Here is an 18,215-nt window from a genome sequence, read left to right as displayed (position 1 = left end):
ACATTTTGACAGCCAGCCACAATGCTCATGCTCAGTAGGTATGTTTGGGGTATTGTAAAATCGGCGTTATCGAAAATTAGTTGGTGGATTGGTAGGCGGTAGGTGTACTTGTACAATGTACATATACAATTGTACAGTGTTAACGTACGTGCACTCGTACAGCTTAGTCAACTGCCTTCGTTGCTGAAATGCCGTATAAGTTGAGGTAATATTATACCGGTCTATCCGCGAGCTTCCAGAATTGCTTTATTATTGAGTGTCTGAATGAGTTTCCGCAATGCGACTACTTACCTAGCGTTCCGGACGAAATATTGTATCCTGCACTCTTTATTGTAATGCGTGACAGGTCATCGATAGATCCGCAATAATTCTCACGAAATATTGTCAAAGCCTTCGAGCGTGAATGGAGGCTGCGCTTCGAATCATTGTGTAAACCTGACAAGCTTGTGAGAGGCGTTTCAAGAATTCCATTGTATTAGCAGTAGGTTAATAATTCACCACGCGGGCGACAGATCATTTTCGAATATTAGATAGTAGAACGAACTGAGAGCGATTTCGTCGGATTTATCGATCACAAAGAAATCATGTTAGCTGCGCAGAAAGGTTCGGGTACCGAAAGTGCTTCAACCGATTTAGGTCGCAACACGGCAACGCTTTCGATGACCGAAAATTTTTTAAATTTTGATGTGTCGCTGGAAAGAAAGAAAAATAAGGACTTGGGATTGAATATTACAGAAAAGATACAAGGGAAAGGCGTTTATATCAGCGGGATAGCTGGTGGAACGACAGCCGCCAAAGAAGGATCGATCCTACCAGGAGATCAAATCGTCGGGGTAAACGGTGTTGATGTTTCGAAGTGTTCACAGCAAGAAGTTGCAGACATTCTACGGTCTGCGGGCGGTCGCGTTCACTTGAAAATGCGAAGACGTCGACGCTTCGAATCATTTGATGATCGGAAGCGTTCCCCAATTGCTAATCTACTTGCAAATATCGAACGAGAAAGCCTGAAGTTGGAGCAGTCATATTTATTCCAGAGAGGTGATCATGAGTTTGACCGTAACGAGAATGATTGCTTCGTCGAAATCGAGAAAAAGTCGAGACACCTGGGAATAAAAATCGCTGGAGGCGTCAATTCACACCTCGGCAACGTCCCCGTTTTCATTGCTATGGTGGAGCCAAATTCGCCGGCCTCAAAGAAATTGAAGGTGGGAGATAAAATTCTAAGCATCAATGGACAATCCACTGAAAACAAATCTCACGAAGAAGTGGTTTGGATGATTAAAGTGGCATCTCCCGATTCAATACTACTAATGAAAGTTAGAAGGGGAGAAGATGATGTGGTGAAGTTGATTGAATATCTCACAGACGTTTCGGTGGTTGTAAATCGGATGATTTCGACATCACTAAATATCGCTGTAACTGATGATACATCAGTAGCAGATGAAGATAGCTCTGATGAGTCATCTTCTGTCAAGTCATTCGCTAGCCTGACCAAATCGGACGCGGCCCGAAGAACAGAAATCACACTCGACCAAGGCACGGAGGGTTTGGGATTCAGCGTTGTAGGTGGTGTCGGTTCAGTTCACGGAGACCTTCCGATTTTCGTAAAGACCGTGTATGGGTCAGGCGCTGCTGCGAGTGAAGGCAGACTGAACCGCGGGGATAGGATTATTGCTGTGAATGGCGAAAGCCTTGACGGTTGCACCCACGAGGACGCGGTAACGATACTGAAGAAGTGGAAAGGCCGAGTTGTACTAAGTGTCATCCCAACGACGTAACATGAGCAAATACCCATGTTCAAATCCGACACTTCCGATGCATCTGAACATTTGCAATCCCCATGAAAGCCAACAATATTATCCAGACTATTCTTCCGCTTGAAAATTCGATGCGTATGTAAATATTTCAAGAGTTTTTCGTATGATATGCCTATCAAGCGCGTGTAGTTGTCAGTTATTTAAAAAGCCCTCATTGTCGCCGCGATAATCGAAAAGATTTGCTGGTCACTTTTAACCCACGGACTTTCTAGAGCGCCACCACTGACCACTAGATTGTCTTGCGTGGCCAGGGCCACAAATGAAAACCGATACAACTTCGTCAACTCATGCTTTGGATATCGTAGGCCATGCCGATTTCGAAATAGAGATGAATTACGGAGGTCGTGGGCGCTGACCAATCGGCTTTTCACGCCCAAGCGAGAAAACAGTACATGAACCTATTGCATAGCCAGACGTGTGAGCATTGCTCAGTACTGAGGGAGCAACCTAATTGGCATCACGGCGCTGCTTTCAGATACTAAACGTCAGGAGCATTGCAAGGATCAGGTTACGATATTATAGCGTCTTTATTTTCCAGCAAATACCACATGGTTAAATCGCGCTAGGCGATAAACATATGCCTATATACATACAATTATACATATCTGTTCGTGGGACTACCGTCCTTGGAATGAATACAAAGTATGTGCAATACAAAAGTATCTCCAAATCACACGTCCCAATCCGTCGTTACGGCATAGGGCTTCAACTGGACAAAATGACAGTTCATCGTTCCATATTAAGTACGTAAGAGTAGGATAATGTCGATTCTGCCAAGATAATGTATTTATGGCATCTACTTTTTACAAGAAAATATGAAGTGGACAGAGCAGTCTTTCATTATCGATATGTAATTGCACGGTTATTTTCCACGAAATTGCATGCTAACAATAGCAAGTGACTTTGGCCAAGCCTTTGACTTCTTACAGTATTTGATGGCGCCACTTGTTGGATATCAATGACATCTTCTTTCGCACAAGGTTTTGGGTCACGCTGCTCATCACGCAATCAAACCTTCTCAATATACATTATATATACAATATACAGCATCATTTTTTCCTTCGGAATAATTTATGAAACAATGTTGTCATGTATGACTCGTAAACGTTTGTGAAATATAAGGATGTATGCTAGGTGGCAGTGAGGCAATCTAGTGATATCGCAACATATCTCCTTTATCAACATGAGGAAAAGAACAGTACCGGTACTGCTGCGCTTCATATCGGCTGGCCTGGAGAAATTTTCGGCAGCCTTTCTTTGTACAACCCAGCCAGCGTCAGTGCCGCTTCATAAATGATGGTGCGCCGGGACTGCCCGGTCAGTGTTTTATGCCAGTCCGTCGGTTCTATCCAAGGCATCTGGTGCTGAAAAGCCTGCCCTAGCGTAACGGAATGTCCCGACCAACTCAGACTGTAGTCAGATGGTGTGGCGGTTTGTATGTGTGATACGATTTCCGCAGGGACAGGCACGGCTTGCGTAAATATCTCCAGGTTGATTTTATGGACTGGATCATTCAGAACGACACATCTGCAATGAATATTATGATAAAATTGATTGGCTCCAGCCAGATAAAAGGTAGAGATATCAACATTACCCGATATCGAACCACTTGTCAGGCAAAACTTCGGCAACAAAACTCTCGATCGCAATGCATAGCTGCGATTCTTCGATCAAATTCGATCTCCGCAAATAATTGATCCGGTCTTGGGCACCTGAGGATGGCGATACCGATAACAGAACATTTTCAGAAATACCAATCCCCTATACCAGGTCACAATTTCACATTGCTACCTTCATTACAAGTACCCAGAAAATTGAGAGATTTGCTATTTTGGACAGACTTTGTAATGCAATCACAGTTACATACTCGGATGGATAACTACTTTGGTTTGGGTTTGGGATAAGATCAGGTCAGCGTTTGGTTATGGATTCGGATAGGGGTCTGTTCAGCAACCCTCTGCTGAAATCCGAGATAACAGCAGAGGTGTCAGTTCTACTCATTAAGAGTACCGTAATTTTCCGAATAGAGTGCGCCCCCATGTATAATACGCACCCTTGATATGACGTGTATATTCTGGGAAAAAGCCTGTGCCCGTGCATAGTACGCATCTTGCATTCGCAGTACATGAGTACATGAATAGTTGCGGTTTAGTATTCGATGCTGTTCTGTTTTGCGATGTCACTGCCGCGCACGCTTGTAGCAATCAGCGACCAAGGGCGTAGCCAGAAAAATTATTTGGGAGGGGCGAAAAATTCGATGATGTAAATGAACACCCACATCAATGACAAGTATTAAAGATAGGTAACAATGAATCAATGATGGTCCTGGACCCTTATTGGATGATTAACACAACATCTGGGGCGATCTTTATATATTCCACTTACAGATATGGAAGTGATGTGATAATATCATGCGCAATGAATGAAATTGGATCCTTATATTGTTACTTGCATATTGCAAATACGTTTTAATTGTCATATTTACCGGTAGGGCTGATATAAGTGGTTTCATAGAACATTCAGGGGGCACTTAATTATGCATCTTGATCTATATCGTTCATACCACACGGTGAGACTATTTATGAATTTCTAGAGGCTGGCCACCGGGCGGGACTTAGTTGTCATTTATTGCTGTTACACGTCAAGACTTGCGGAGAATGCTGGGACCATTCAATAGATCACTCACACGCAGGGTCGTACCCACGTAGCCAGAAAAAAAAGATTTAAAGGGGGGGTTAGTGAGTTTAGGTGAGCTCCCCTGTGGAAACACCTCGCAGAACCGTACATCCTTCCATCGCCCATTTTCATCACTACGATTTTATACATACGATTCTTAGCCTCACACACACACACACACACACACATACCCTATGAAAGCTTCCGGTTGCCAGCTACAGCTTGTTTTAGACGGTCGTTTCACGGACGAGCCCAAATCGCTGACACTAAGTGATGAACCATCAGTGTGCATTTCGGGCCTAGTCGCACCGCCGAGCGTAAATATTTTCCAATAAATGAAAGAATTTGATCAATAATATTGGTGCGGGCGTGTATATGAGCAAGTGCTGCCATTCTTATTTATTACTTCGTGGAAGCACGGTTATATTTAGTAGGCTAACCTCTGGTAAAGATTGACGCTACTTCAAAGATTGGGATCGCTGATACATTCCAAACCAATTAAAAAAGCTCCTTTGATTCGACTCGATTTCAAATTAACCCTTTTTAACGGGAGGTGGTGATATTTTCCTGTGTCAAACCCATTTATGTCAAAGTCTGAGTCTGATTGCAGGTACAGAGTCATTAGGCGCCAGCCATTTAAGCACCCGAAAATCTACATCGAAGGCTTCGGAATACACGCGTCGATGTTATGACCGTCAATGATTTTGGGAGCGCACTTTGCGGATTCGCGTGTAGCCTATACTCTATATGTCTTCGTGTGTCCCGGAACGGAAATTGACGGAACTAGCAGTCCCCAACCCCATACTTGACTAACACCACTAGACTCAATCAACTCAACGACCTCGGGCTACTCTATAGATAGTGTATCTATACAGGTCCTGTGGTATTCTCATAATTGAGAATGCAGCTAAATATAACTATGGGTATTTGCGGTAGAATTTATTTTTCGGAACACCATTAATAAAATCAATACATGTATTGACACGGCGCGAAGCGCAAAGAAAAGTTTTAGGTTACATTCATCTGCCCCAAAATACTGTAGTATTTATTGATTTTTCGAAACTTTTCCAAAAATTTGGGAGGGGCGTCCGCCCCTTTCGCCCCTCCCTGGCTACGCCAGTGTCAGCGACCTAATTTCGCTCGCGTACAAACGGCAAACCAACTCAGCAAGAGATCGGGTGCTTTGCAGACGACTCTCGTTAATTAGAAACACGCTTTCGTTAATTGGCAACACGCTTCTCTATTTCGCAGCGCGTTACACTCTATAATAGGAATTACGGGGCCCAATGGCTAGAGGTGATGCGCGATTTAAACAAGCATGAAGAAAGGTGTGATTTCAAGTATTTGATCGAAAGATGTTTTTTCAAGGCTTGCTGTACCTATGTATAATACGCACTAGGGTTGTCCATAATTTGGAAAATCTCAAAAAAGATGCGTATCCATGTCTCATTCTGTAGATTATTGATAAGAAACGTTAATGAACCTGCAATAAGCCCATAGGAAAGTCGTTAACATTTGTCTAAATGCATTTGAAAGTAGCTGCCGTAGAGTGGGCGTGTTAGAGACCATAGAACGGCGAGAAGACTAGTAATCACGAAATCACGTCTCTTGATTGGTTATTCAGCTATGCTTGAATGATCACGACCACAACTGCTTACTGATTATGTGCTTCTATTAGTCCAAGGAGAATGCTAACGGCAATTATTCTGTAAGCGCATTGTACATAGGTAAGTTAATAATAAAATGAGCCATCTGGCCATTGAATGTTTTAGTGTCAAAACTAGGTAACGATAGGTTTAGAGCAGTGATTCCCAACCGCGGCCCTGAGGGCCGCATGCGGCCCCCAGCTAGCCTTTCTGCGGCCCCCATAAAAATATTGAGAAATCGATTTATGAAAAAAAAAATTATATTTATAAAATACTCTTGCTCGGCTTGGAGTCAGGAGTTTTCAATTAGGATTGAAGGAAAGTTGTGAGTAGACTGCTAAGATTATGCGTCACTGTTGTTTCAATGCAATGTGCCCTAACTTTCCAGTTGAACGAGCAGTACCTATAGACATAGGTATAGATATAGGTATTGACAGGACCGTAACTGTCGCACCCCAAGTCTCCCAATTGGGGGGAACGAGCTCGAAGGAGGCCCAAAATTATTTAGTGAATTAACATGAATTATAGAGTATTTTATGAAATTTTATGCAAATTTTTCAAATTTTTTTCGCCCTGCACGCGATTTCAAGTTTCCAAGTACCCTCATTATTGGATACTCTTCCACCAAGATAAAATACGCAAGATTTATAGAAGTGGGCATATCGGCGTTGGCCATTACCGCTCCACGACGCACGAAGACATAAAGTTTTAGGCCATATAACATGCGACTCCAAGAAGTGTGCCAGAACGATCGACAACAAGAAAACCTTGGCCGAAAAGGACTGCCGTTACGCTGACCAGAAACTTAGTTATGTGTATACAAAATACATATAGGTATAATTGACCATGACTGGCGGCGAATATTCCTGTCTTGGCAATCTGAACCTCACGAGACAAATAGGCTACCATCCCGCAAGAAATAATTATATGCCAGTGAAGAACTACCAATTTGAAATAGTGTGCATCTTTTAGTTAAGTACGTTTGGGCGATTCTATATTTTTTGATATAGCAGACTAGAGGTCACGATATAACATCAGGTAACGCAGTCGTACCAACGGGTTCGCCCGTCCGAATATGTTTAATTATTATCTACGGGCCCTACAGTTTCCAAGACACCTCACTCAGCTCTACCGGTAAATCTAATTACGTGAGCAGAGAGGACAAGTAATTGATAGCAATATATATGCAATTCCCGATCTTGTTAACCTATTTCATTTTGAATTATCGAAAATTTTCGCGCTCGTCGCTGGCTCACTAAACGGTGATCCTGATTTCGTGGCAGAAGCGAACAACGGGACGGGGGGTCGGTTTATCACCCTATGGGAGCTCAAGACCTAAGGTTTTGAGGGGCCTGACGAAGTGCTGTTTCGATCCCGCCAACGGGTATACGCCCGAAGATGTTTAATTATTATTGAGTGGTCCTACCTTTTCAAACACAACTCACTCGGCTCAACCGGTCAATCTGACGTGAGCAGAGAGAGGATAAAAATTGATACCAATATATTTTCAATTCCCGATTATATTGACCGATGCAATCATGAATTATAGAAATTTTTCGCGCTTCTCGCGATTAGTCGAGAGAAGCTGCCTAAGACGGACACCCGATTTAGATGATAAATAGCGGTAAACAGCCATCTAGCCTGAAGGGGCCAAGAGCATGGTTTTTTTTTGGGGGGGGGGGGGGGGCAACGAAGTGCTGTTACGGCCCTGGGTATTGATAACTAATTTACGGATAGATGTGCAACAAGTGACTCACGATTGAATACGCCGAGATGCGTACTGCTTAGCCGGCAAAAAATAGCATAATTGGTCCGAATAATTTGATATGACGGTGTTTATCGAAAGGAGGTGTCGCACTGATTCCAAAAATACGAAATGAAATCTCGCCAGGGCAATAAAACTACTCCGAAATAGCCAGCAAAGGTTGATTTTTCTGAACAACGGGAGCGCGGCAACACAATGGCCAATGGCGTCAAGCGAATGATCGGAACAATGCGAATTTTCATATTTTGGTGACTATTTTGGGTTCCTTTCATTGCCCTGGTATTCGTGCGGCCCCGACCGTACTCTGAAATTCTAAATTTGGCCCTGCCACCGAAAAAGGTTGGGAACCACTGGTTTAGAGCAACAATAGCCTCTTACAAGCACGACAGAGGTGAAACAGCGAATGATTGTGAACTTATAGAACTAAGTATAGATCCAAGAAATACCTATATGATATGCTTGAGATTACGCTAAGTGCTCCTGCTTTTCTGGGTGCAGGTAAGGCATATTAGACATCACCAAACTGCTGCAGCATAACATGTGAGATGGATGCTGGACACAATCCTGTATGCTCAGAAGATATGTGGGCCGACCAGGTAGCTTAGATTGGATTGCTGAAGAAGAGTGTAACTACCACACCGCTTCAATCCATCCTTTTTATGTCCATGTCTGGTTTGAAACAAGCATTAGTCGTTATGCAGCCGGTAATGATCTAACATTCATTAAGGACATGCTAGGCCAGTGGTTCCCAACCTTTTTCGTCTCGTGCCCCCCTTGGCCGATATTTGAGCTAAAATTCCCCCTATGAAAAAGTTGCCTGTGACTAAAAAATGTGCTTTTTAACGCGCAACCATGTGTTGACTGAGCAATTAATGGCCAAACATATTCAGATATGTCCGAACTATGGCGAATCCAGACCGCACTAAACTTTGGTAAGGTACAGTCAAATTTGACCTGTTTTTGACCGATCGGGTAGCCGCTGACGAAAAATAAATCACCAAGTCCGCTTGCTATGGACTTGAGTTGAATCGATGAATTTGGTATGGTATGTTTTTCACGTTAGCTCATATGTTGGCTTAAAAAGTTAAACAAATTTCACTAGCGGCCTGTGCTGAATTCGGCTTGACGTTTTCCTGCTTAGTAGCAATTTGGTCGAGAGGCTGTCGCGGACCCAACGGAATCGTCTCGTGAGCCTCACTTTATCATGGGCTGTAATAGCTACATATACCTAGCTTGAAATCCGCCAAAGAAACATACAATAGTAAAGAACTAATTTCTACTTAATAGTTCTATACCATAAAAATCTAAAAACCTTGTGAACCCAGTGTATCTTCCGATACAATGCCAAAGCCAGATTCCCCCCTAAAAATTTCAAAATTCCCCCAAGGGGGGAATTCCCCCCCGGTTTGGAACCACTGTGCTAGGCAATGAAAGCAAACTGTCTTTTTGCTGGTCTGTGCTTATCTTTGGAGCTCTTTGCCCGGCATCATTGAGGACTTTGACAGCACTTGCGGGTATGATTCATTATGCTGCAAGAATCGGACAAGTGCCAAGCATAAATGACTGATTCATCCAGCCCTTAACAGCATTCAAGACTTCAATTATGTACCACGACAACGGCCTAATAAGATCAGACAAAGTAGTGTCAATGTGAAGCTTTATATTTGTATTCAATGATGGTACATCCCCTCTGAAACTAGAAATTCGTTTGCCACTTGCATAAGCGCCTTCGCACTATTTTTCCGCGTGTTTTTGTGCTTTCCATCAATGAAATCAAGGCATACAGGCTACGACGGTTACCTTCACAATCGACCATCCAGTCATGTATTTAAAGATATTGTGAAGCAGCTGTTCTTAGTTCATTATGTATTTCGTAACTCAACATGTTCTGAATGAATCCTAAATCATTAGTTGCGGACCAACCTACAATGCACTTACGGAATCACCGCCGTCAGCCGACTCCTTGACCAGCTGATCAACAAGCCACCAACGTCATGACCATTGAAGCATAGCAGATTAGCCAATCAAACGCCGTGATTTCGTGATTACTATTCTGCTTGCTGTTCTATGGTCGCTGGCACGCCCACTCTACGGCAGCTACTTTCAAACGCATTTAGACAAATGTTAACGACTTTCCTGTGAGCTTATTGCAGGTTCATTGACGTTTTTTAGCTATAATCTATAGAATGAGACATGGATACGCATACATTCTGAGATTTTCCAAATTATGGACAACCCTAATACGCACCCCCCTATTTTAGGGCAAAACATCGGTAAAATTTTGCGTATTATACATGGAAAATTACGGTACTTAAGTAGGTGGCGAGTACTTAAGTAGGTGGCAACTACTTGCATGTTCCTTTTGCAGCTTTATAATTATAAAGCTGCAAAAGCCTATCCTCTGCCGCCAGAAGGAACATCTCTACACGCTGGAAATCTTCCATTAGTGTTGTTTTGTCATTCGGCTGTTTTACAGCTGATTTTGTACGTGCTGTACTGTAACCGTGCGCTGTTTACTGCCGTTCGCAATTTGTGTACTTGTCGTTATTACGTCACAACGACAAAATTCTTTCTATATTGCGAACTTGGTTAACCTCATTTACTGGCGTTCACTGCTGAAGAGAGCCAGTCGAAAAGCTTCCAGTGGAATAAATTTAACAATATGAACGTATTGTTTGCTGCAACTTTCTCAAGTGGTTATGGTTTTAGACTAAATAAATTCTTTTTCGACAAAACTAATCACTTTTACAGTTATTATTCTGTGAAGTAGAAAGTAGTTCGGTAGATGTTTTTGGGAGCACTTTTGAGTTTGAGAGATCCACTTTTTCGAGTGAAATTGTCATAACCGGCCTCAACAGCCCTTTCTCTGTATAGGTTAACAGTGGATATATTTAAAAAAAATTACGTGCATTTGTAGTGGCATTATTCGTTATGCGTCAGTAACAGATATACATCCCGCAAATGTGTAAAGTTGCCACCTCCAAAAAACTGTGACCCATCGACCAAATATACTTTTGGAATCTAGTTACTTGAGTATTTTTCATACCTCTCATACTTCTTGGAAATCGCTACTTCTACTTGAAATAATGCAGAAATTTATGGCATTTCTTCTAATTGAGTACCAACATTACAACTTCGACCACCTCTGGATAAGAGACTTCACGATACCCCTGTCACCGTATATCACAAGAGTAGATGTCCAAAACGTCCTGATGTGTTGCAATGATTTTAGAAACTAATACACAGGAAACAAAATTTGGTGAATTTTCAGGCAATGTAAAAATCAATTCACCTCTCAAACCAGACGAATACCCGACAGGTTGCGATGCAACGCCCGACTGAGCAGGCACCCCTCTCACCGCTGCCATTCCGAACACTTTCTGGAATAACATATCGACACAAACTCCACACCAAAGCAACATTTGACAATTGCAATCGCATACCTGAAAGGCGTCTAGTACAGCTCCCCATTTGACTTCCTTCTCTGAAGCGACCACGATGTCGATGTCGCCGCCAACGCGCAGGTAAGAGGTCATTCCGGGATCTAACGTTGTGATCATACGGTCCATACCGGTCTTTGTTTTCTCCACTACGGACTGCACGAATGTGTTCTGCGAAGCTGATTTGATCCATCCCCACATACTGCTCGAATTGGATTCATCCTCAAATAAATAGGTGCAAGTATTAACCAATAGTAAGCAAGTAGCCTACCAGCACAATCCACTCTCTTTTCATGCTGTGCAACTAGGTGATATTATCAGGGCTGGGGAGCCATAGTAGCAGAGAGCTCACAGCTTTGACATTTTCTTGAGTTAGAGGGAGCCATAGTCACAAAACTTGTTTTAAATGAGTCAGAGTCACAATTTTTTAAAGAGTTGTTCCTTGAGGTACAGAACTTCAATATACGATAGAATATTGTATTCATATTGAAATAAAAAAATATTTTCCGCCGACACCCATAAGGGATAATCGTCAGCAACTAGTATTAATCGTCAGCAACTAGTATTGAGTTGGAAAGAACATTGTAGTTCTAGTTGCGCATTATAAAAATAATTAATTGCCGGATAACCAGAAAACGTGATACCGATGTTCTGCTGTGTGGTGTTCTTGCAGCTATTGCCGGCGCATAGTCATCATTTCACTACTACTGGCGATGCCAGGGATGAGATTTGCCCAATTTCCAACCCGTCCCTCTGAAATGCCGATCAGATTGCTTCGGAATAGAATCTAGTTACCGTAATTTTGCTTTAGTTAGTTCTGTTTGGGAGTTTTGGAGAGAGTAGTTCTAGTCCAGAGATTTGAAAAGTAAGTAGTTCTGGTTGCACATTTTGATAATCCAGTAGTTTGTAAAAGTTGTGTCAGGAGTCGATCGAGTCAGAGTCACAATTTCGTTCGTGCAAATGATATGAGTGGCTACTGGAAAACTGACCGAGTCAAGTGTCGGGAATTTCAATTTTGCCCTATTTTGAGCCGAGTCGCGTGGAAATTCGTGCGATACCCCAGCGCTGGACTGCACTGCATTACTGTGGCGTTACAATAGAGCAGTGCGTCACCCCGTTGGTAAAATGGGTTTGCTTTTAATTTATGACATGTGTTTAGATCATAACTTATAACTACCGTAACAGAAAATCATTTCAACAAATCATATTGCCACCTGCCTAGACATCATTCAAAACGTAGTCAGGAAACTGCAACAGATGAATAACAGCAACTAACCTCGCCCGGTTGTTGGCTGTTGTACTCTGGCATTTCTGGAACAACCACAGTGGAATCCAGGGGTGCGTTATGCATCACAGGAGGAGGAACGGTGGATGGCTGGTATGAAGCTGGGGCTGGCGTCGTGGCTGCCATAGGCGGGGGAGTGTACATTGCCTGCTGCGTGGTTGGCGGCAACGCTGTGGCACTATCTTGCGGCGATGAGGTTGCGATGATGTCGGCCCCATCGGCTTGGGACACTTCTTCCATCATTTTGAAAACAAACAACGTCAAACCACATCAACGACCTTATGTCAAACCTATTGCTTTGTTATCACCTTGAAGTGAAAACAACATTACAAGAGAATTACGAACTCAAAATCGATAGCACTGCAACATTACAATAATGAAGACTAGTTGACCGATATCAGAAGATGATATAATATAGCATATGAAAGAACACTATAATCCTGATTAGGATGAAAAAGGGATACATTGCACTTCCACGAATGAACAGATTTGGAAAAATCGGCGATCAAAACAAACACATTATTATATAGTCTTGGTGTAAATTACAACCCGAGACTGCAGCTGGACGCAACTTTGTATCCTCCACGTATGTATGACGAGTCGAGACAATTGCTGAAGGTGGAACACCAAATCACTCGATTGCGTAGAAAACTCAGCCATAGAGCCTTATATTAAAAATATTCTCACAATCGTCAAATATAGTGTAGCGCCTTACAGTTAAAAATAGATGACAGTGACCCCAGAAACATTGTTACCTTGGGCATTTGTTTCAATTTAATACTGCGATAAAGATCCAGCAATCCAAGGCTTCATTTCTACGCGGCAATCAAGAAACTACTATACAATGATGAAGAGTAGAAATGTATTTGATGTAAAGGGAGTGTTTTTAGTATGAATCATTCTAATCATTCCCCGTGGGTACAGGACTCGGCACGCCCAACCTCAACTGAAACACCATCAATTCCCAGAGTCAAAATCAAATTTTCAGAGAATATGAAATTTGCTCATTTTGTTTACGATCTGTTCGACTGCGTCATCATTCTCAGTTCGTCAACTAAACTCGGTCCTTCGAATGGGTTGGCGTTTGATGATTCCGAAGACTCGAATGGGTTACCATCAGTTTGCGGAGATGAATGGAACGGGTTGCTGGCTATACTTTCAAATGGGTTACTGCCTGCACGTTCAAACGGATTATCGTCTGCATGTCCAAACGGGTTACTGCTTGCATGTTCAAAAGGGTTAACGCCTGCATGCCCAAATGGGTTACCACCTGCGTGTTTAACTGGGTTACTGGCTACACGTTCCCTAGAACCGAGCGAGCTTTTGCTCTGCATCACAGCACGAGTCAGGACTTTTGCCTCGGGAGCGTGACCGACTTTGTTGAACACTCCTTTCCCAAAGTACTCCGCTATGACTGAAAACCCTTCGTTGGTGTGTTGAATTCTCTTACAGAACTGATCGTACATATTCTGATTATTCAGGAGCGCTTGCTCCTGCTCGCGGACAGCCTCGAGTATCTTCCGGTTCTCGGGAGCACAGACGGGACATTCCTTGTCGGAATCCGAGTAGCTGTCGAAACAGTGCTGATGGAACGAATGCTTACACAGGAAGTGCACGGAAGGCAGTTCCAATTTATGGTTGCATAGCGAGCATTTATTGACTTGGAAAATCGTGGCAGAGGTGTTCAGTTCTTCAATTTGAGCCTTCATCTTCACCGTTTCCTCTTCGCATTCTTTGATGTTGTTTTGATGCTGATCGATCTCCTCTTGCTCCTTCTCCAGCCTCTTTAATATATAGTCCCGTACCACTTCCAAAGTCACGGTGGAATTTCGAGAGAGAATCTGAATCACCAGCAACGGCGGAAGTAAATTGTTGCGGTCGATATGCGCGAGGACTTGTTTTATATGCTCGTTGCACCTGCTATCTTCCTGTTGGGCAAAAAATGTCAATGCCTGTTGCCACAAGGACGAGTCTTTCGATCCATGCCGTCTGCATGTCTCCACGACCAAACCGTACGCTTCATGATCCATGTGATAACGTAGGATTTGTTGGTACAGCTGAGTCGATTCATATAGGAATAATATACCCGGACGGAAGCAATGCATTTGACACAAGACGAGCGCTTGATCGGTGTCGTAATCTAAGGATGAAATTTCTTTCAACAAATCCAACGCCTGATCTTCGACCGTCCTTTTTATTTCTGCGTCAGACGATTCTGCTATTTTGCTCAAGTAAAGCTCCAACAGGGTGTTGTAAACAAACCCTGACGATTTGTGATCAAGGTTGACAACGTGCTGCAGAAACTCGATGAGCATTTCGGAATTATTGACAAAAATGTGAATGTACTCTTCACCGTTGGCATGAGTAGATTCATCCCCATCCCCGTATTCGTCATACCCAAAAGGCTGATTAGTCGGTTTATAACCCTTGCAGAAATGTTTCAATAACTCAGTGGTGTCCCGGGGTACTTGTTTCAACAGCAGTTTCCCATATTTTTTCACGCTTTCTGTAGCTTCACGATACGGTAACTGACGAATATATGCCAACGCTTCTCCGTAGTGTTTCAGATTCTCAATCTGTATTTTGAGATACCAGGCATGCTTTTTATGACATTCTGCAAGTTTCAAGGCTTGCTTGTAATAAGCGGCTTGCCGGCAAACTTTTATTGCGGTTTCCACATCAAATTTCAGATTCGTGTCTTCACTCAGGAATTTGTCAAGGTTTTCAGTATCCTTGAGCTTTGTGAAGCAGTTCAACAATAACGTTGTATGGTCTTCGTTTGCTTGACCACGTTCATGCAGTGCTTGCAGATACGACGTTAGGTTGGTTATTCTTTGGGCGTCCAAGAATTTCCGAATAACATAAGAGGGCTCCAAGTGCCCTATCGTCTTCTGATACTGAGAAATGGCGTCGTCAAAATCTCCTTTACTATACAAGTGATCTCCATACTGAGTGTATATCTCCATCAGACTATCATGGCCCAAGTTTTGATTTCTTGCCATGCTGACCGCTAGTGAATAATGATTCTTTTTAAATAGCAATTCCAGCTTACTGTGAATGTCAATTTCTTGCAGACATACGAGAACATTTTCTGCAGTAAGGACATATAGAGAACCCCACTCATATAACACATCTTTGACTCCTAACAACGCATGGGAGTACGCAATTATTTTCTGACTCACGTCATATATAGTCAGCATATTTTTTTCTGCGGGAGAGCGTAGTGCTTTGATTGAGGATCCTCCACGTGTCTTATCCTTGTAGACAAGAACAAGGTATCCATGATACCAACGAGCGAGAACCTTGTCTCCATCAAATGCGTAGCATGTACCCCTGGTGTCAGGATGATATGCATACACAACATCACTTGCAGCCATCAGAAACTGATTATCCATTACATCGCCGGACATGGTGGTGCAGAACATGGGACAGCCTTGATCTTCCAGAAGTTTTACAGTGGGATGTTTTTCCCATGCAGAATAACACAGCACTTGAGTGTGTGTAGTGGCAAACAGATTGGTATGGTCAGAATATTGAAATCCAAGACCTGTAATAGGCCCTTTCTGCTTAGTTTCTAGCACAATGACTTTGTTTCCATGGCGGTCTTTCATGACGTCACCCTTATAAAGCACAATACTTCCTTGAGCAAAGCCCGCAGCCATCATTGTCAAATTGCCAGATACAGAAAATGCCGACACTTCACTTGGTTCGTTATTAGGAATAGCTGGTTGTAGTCGGCAACAGAACAGCTCTCCGGACTTATCTTTTTTGTCGAGATTATATATTTTAATTACGGGATTAACCCCCGCCTCGTCCGTCCCGACAGCAGCAAGAACGTTGTATTCCACAACCTGAACCAAATGCTGGACTGATATTCGATACGCTTGACAAGAATTCACTTGGAAATTGTGATCAACCATGTGAATATAGCCATTGTCATCACCAAAAATCAAGAATCCGCGTCCGCAAGTGCAACATTGAAAATTTTTGTCCTTGATCATATCGAAAGTTTTACCTGAGGCATTACTTTCCACTACCTCCTTGGTGAAGAAGTTGAATCTTCTCCATTGTGCGATCGCCATGTCGAATTCCGCAATGCGGCAGCTTTGCTGTTACCAAAATATCGCTACAAATACAATCGCGTACGATCTGGCGCAGGCGAACTCTCTGCAACTGCAGTCGCAAGCAACAGTGACTTCAGCTGCTAATGTAGTCGCTCCAACGAAATTCTCCACGTCAATGAATAAAATGACCAAACCAGAACATGACATTTGAAAATGACATTGACGAGATGATAAAAGCAGTTGTTCTCTCCGTGATAACTTGGTGGATTGTCGGATTTAATATAATGTCACAAATCATATTTTTTTAATGGGACTGCAGTACTGCGTCGCTGTTCTTGGTTCTTACGGAGTCTTCACAAAAAGCCCATAGAGAAAAACTAGGTAAAGGACGAATACAAGGAAAGGGAATGAAAAGAGGAAGAAAAAGATTCTATAATGATCCAAAACAGAAAGATCAAGTTCGAATTCGAACACCGCTTGTTCGGGCATTAGGCCGAGGGGGAGACCGCACTTGGTCGTTTCGACATCATCGATTTGTTCGTTACATCCAGCTTTGTCGTGAGTGTTGTATTTTGTGTATTGAGCGGATGACATAAGTAGAATTTTTATGCGGCACTATAATTTTATAGGTATGAAGCGAAAGGTTTTTCGACATTCGGTACCCTCCTATCTTTTCGTTGTATTGCAATCTTGTGGTGTTTTGATTTGATGAGAATTTTAATACAATAAAGATGTTGATGATGATAAACATAGCCTTGGTAAAGGCTATGGATAACGATGAACATCACAACAGAAAATATTTTTTCAGGTTCAGTTCAGTTCAGTTCAGTTTATTATTAAATAAACCAATGATGATGATGAAATTATGATCCAATCAATATACCACAAGATTGCGATGCAATCAAAAGACAGGAAGGTGCCGAAACGGCTTGGAGTTGTCTTTAAAATTCGCCGCGATTAGTAATGAGTTTTTATTTTCGTTTGGCAGTGGTAGCTATTCATCGTCTGCAGTGGTCAGTTGAGGACAAGTTTAGCGTAATCACAAGATTTCGATAAGATGACGTAACACCATGAATACTCCCACTAGTGGTGCATATCATTATAACGATTAATTTGCTTTCCCGTAGACCAGGACATTATATTACGTTACCAATGCGTCATCCTTTGGTTATAAAAATTTCAGTGGAATTATCTCAGTGATTACTGTCACGAGTGAAATGTAATTTGAAGAAATTTCCTGCATTTCTCACACGGGTGCTTCAAGTGTTTGCTTTGACGTCACTGATACACCGGTCAGGCCCAAAAAATTATCGATTGGTTCCGTCGCCTTGGCGTACTCATCTCCGTCAGGTTGTCGACATCTGCGGTGAATACTATTGTGGCCTCTCATCGTGAGCTTGAAATTGCATTGTCCGTGTACTGCATCTCTGTAACGTTAATTGAGTTGCGCGGTATGTTAGTGACTTGCTCGCGGTACCCGTTACGCGGACTGTACATGGCGCGAGTTTCCGTAAATTTCGGA

At 42.6% G+C, this 18,215-nt stretch overlaps 3 protein-coding genes and 1 long non-coding RNA gene across 4 annotated transcripts; 1 reads left to right on the top strand and 3 right to left on the bottom strand.

The window, feature by feature from the left end:
• The first annotated feature begins 241 nt into the window (after positions 1-241).
• LOC145433643 (multiple PDZ domain protein-like) lies at positions 242-2,922 on the top strand. Its single transcript, XM_080310799.1, has one exon. The coding sequence runs from the start codon at positions 585-587 to the stop codon at positions 1,776-1,778; it is 1,194 nt and encodes a 397-aa protein (XP_080166925.1). The 5' UTR covers positions 242-584; the 3' UTR covers positions 1,779-2,922.
• On the bottom strand, positions 2,326-13,612 carry LOC145433644 (protein PRRC1-like). Its single transcript, XM_080310800.1, has 5 exons — positions 12,621-13,612; positions 11,348-11,566; positions 11,197-11,284; positions 3,412-3,529; positions 2,326-3,344 (listed from the first exon to the last, which is right to left on the bottom strand). Exons 1-5 carry the CDS (start codon positions 12,870-12,872, stop codon positions 3,035-3,037), a joined length of 987 nt encoding a protein of 328 aa, XP_080166926.1. The 5' UTR covers positions 12,873-13,612; the 3' UTR covers positions 2,326-3,034.
• On the bottom strand, positions 8,264-8,628 carry LOC145433647 (uncharacterized). Its single transcript, XR_013913163.1, has 2 exons — positions 8,419-8,628; positions 8,264-8,381 (listed from the first exon to the last, which is right to left on the bottom strand). It is a non-coding gene; the product is annotated as an uncharacterized LOC145433647 (long non-coding RNA).
• LOC145433638 (vacuolar protein sorting-associated protein 11 homolog) lies at positions 12,938-16,854 on the bottom strand. Its single transcript, XM_080310791.1, has one exon. It carries the CDS (start codon positions 16,709-16,711, stop codon positions 13,643-13,645), a length of 3,069 nt encoding a protein of 1,022 aa, XP_080166917.1. The 5' UTR covers positions 16,712-16,854; the 3' UTR covers positions 12,938-13,642.
• Positions 16,855-18,215: the final 1,361 nt, after the last annotated feature.

This window comes from Botryllus schlosseri, chromosome 2 (assembly GCF_051294905.1).
Source record: "Botryllus schlosseri isolate E-star chromosome 2, Bs_hap1, whole genome shotgun sequence".
Lineage (NCBI taxonomy): Eukaryota > Metazoa > Chordata > Ascidiacea > Stolidobranchia > Styelidae > Botryllus > Botryllus schlosseri.
This window is presented reverse-complemented; position numbering and strand designations above follow the sequence as displayed.

Bases quoted from the DNA above. Each gene is read 5' to 3' on its own strand.
- LOC145433643 (XM_080310799.1), top strand. From the start codon at position 585: ATGTTAGCTGCGCAGAAAGGTTCGGGTACCGAAAGTGCTTCAACCGAT.
- LOC145433644 (XM_080310800.1), bottom strand. From the start codon at position 12,872: ATGATGGAAGAAGTGTCCCAAGCCGATGGGGCCGACATCATCGCAACC. The intron at 11,285-11,347 runs GTATGCGATTGC...ATGTTATTCCAG, and splicing joins CTGTACTAGACGCCTTTCAG to AAAGTGTTCGGAATGGCAGC. The intron at 3,345-3,411 runs GTAATGTTGATA...TATTCATTGCAG, and splicing joins GACAAGTGGTTCGATATCGG to ATGTGTCGTTCTGAATGATC.
- LOC145433638 (XM_080310791.1), bottom strand. From the start codon at position 16,711: ATGGCGATCGCACAATGGAGAAGATTCAACTTCTTCACCAAGGAGGTA.